Below are 2,076 nucleotides of genomic sequence, written 5' to 3' on the forward strand. Positions count from 1 at the left end.
CGTTCCCGAAGACGCAAATACGTTCCCAAAGTCGCAAAAACGTTCCCGAAAATGCAAGAACGTTCCTGAAGAGGCACGAACGTTCCCGAAGACGGAAAAAGGTTCCAGAAGACGCAAGAACGTTCCCGAAGACGCAAAAACTTTCCCAAAGTCGCAAAAACGTTCCCAAATAACCAAAAACTTTCCCGAAGATGCAAAGACGTCCCCGACGGCGCAAAAACGTTCCCAAAGGCGCAAAAACATTCCCGAAGACGGAAAAACGTTCCCTAAGACGCAAAAACGTCCCCGAAGACGCAAATACGTTCCCGAAGACGCAAATACGTTCCCTAAGATTCAAGAACGTTCCCGAAGACGCAAAAACGGTCCCGAAGACGCAAAAACCTTCCCAAACAGGCAAAAACCTTCCCGAAGTCGCAAAAACGTTCCCGAAGGTGCAAGAACGTTCCCGAAGACGCACAAACGTTCCCGAAGACGCAAAATCGTCCCCAAAGACGCAAAAACGTTCCCGATTACGCAAAAACGTTCCCAAAGGTGCAAGAACTTTCCCGAAGACGGACGAACGTTCCCAAAGACGCAAAAACGTTCCCGATTACGCAAAAACGTTCCCAAAGGTGTAAGAACTTTCCCGAAGACGCACGAACGTTCCCAAAGTCGCAAAAACGTTCCCGAAGACGCAAAAACATTCCCGAAGACGCAAATACGTTCCCGTAGACGGAAAAACGTCTCCGACAACATAAAAACGTTCCCAAACGCGCAAAAACATTCCCGAAGACAGAAAAACGTTCCCTAAGGCGCAAAAACTTTCCCTAAGTAGCAAAAACGTTCCCGAATACGTAAAAACGTCCCCGAAGACGCAAAAACATTCCCGAAGACGTATTAACCTTCCCTAAAACGTCTCCGAAGACGCAAAAACGTCCCCGAAGACCCAAATACGTTCCCGAAGACGCAAATACGTTCCCAAAGTCGCAAAAACGTTCCCGAATATGCAAGAACTTTCCCTAAAAAGCAAAAACGTTCCCGAATACGTAAAACCGTATCCGAAGATGCAAAAACGTTCCCGAAGTCTCAAAAATGTTTCCAAAGACGCCAAAACATTCCCAAAGGGGCAAAAACCTTCCGAAAAGCGCAAACACATTCCCGAAGACAGAAAAACGTTCCCGAAGTCTCAAAAATTTTCCCGAAGACCCAAATACGTTCCCTAAGACGCAAAAACGTTCACAAAGGCGCAAAAACATTCCCGAAGACGGAAAAACCTTCCCTAAAACGCAAAAACGTCCCCGTTGACCCAAATACGTTCCCGAAGACGCAAATACGTTCCCTAAGAGGCAAACACGTTCACAAAGGCGCAAATACATTCCCGAAGACGGAAAAACGTTCCCTAAAACGCAAAAACGTCCTCGTTGACCCAAATACGTTCACGAAGACGCAAATACGTTCCCAAACACGCAAAAACCTTCCCGAAGACACAAATACGTTCCCGATTACGCAAAAACTTTCCCGAAGGTGCAAGAACGTTCCTGAAGACGCACGAACGTTCCCGAAGACGGAAAAAGGTTCCAGAAGACGCAAGAACGTTCCCGAAGTCGGAAGAAGATTCCAGAATAGGCAAGAACGTTCCAGAAGACGCAAAAACTTTCCCAAAGTCGAAAAACGTTCCCAAATAAGCATAAACGTTCCCGAAGACGGAAAAACGTCCCCGACGACGCAAATATGTTCCCAAAGGCGCAAAAACATTCCCGAAGGCGGGAAAACGTTCCCTAAGACGCAAAAACGTCCCCAAAGATGCAAATACGTTCCCGAAGTCGAGAAAACTTTCCCTAAGAAGCAAAAACGTTCCCGAATACGTAAAAACGTTCTCGAAGATGCAAAAACGATCCGGAAGTCTCAAAAACGTTCCCAAAGACGCACAAATGTTCCCGAAGACGCAAAGACCTTCCCAAACACCCAAAAACGTTCTCGATTACGCAAAAACGTTCCCGAAGTTGCAAGAACGTTCCCGAAGACGCAAGAACGTTCCTGAAGACGTACGAACGTTCCCGAAGTCGGGAAAATGTTCCAGAAGACGCAAGAACGTTC

General features: G+C 46.9%; 1 protein-coding gene across 1 annotated transcript; it reads left to right on the forward strand.

Moving 5' to 3' along the window:
- The first annotated feature begins 191 nt into the window (after nucleotides 1-191).
- LOC106877773 (neurofilament heavy polypeptide) lies at nucleotides 192-2,020 on the forward strand. Its single transcript, XM_014926781.1, has 2 exons — nucleotides 192-613; nucleotides 904-2,020. Exons 1-2 carry the CDS (start codon nucleotides 192-194, stop codon nucleotides 2,018-2,020), a joined length of 1,539 nt encoding a protein of 512 aa, XP_014782267.1.
- The last annotated feature ends 56 nt before the right edge of the window (nucleotides 2,021-2,076 follow it).

Source organism: Octopus bimaculoides, chromosome 21, assembly GCF_001194135.2.
Source record: "Octopus bimaculoides isolate UCB-OBI-ISO-001 chromosome 21, ASM119413v2, whole genome shotgun sequence".
NCBI classification, from domain to species: domain Eukaryota; kingdom Metazoa; phylum Mollusca; class Cephalopoda; order Octopoda; family Octopodidae; genus Octopus; species Octopus bimaculoides.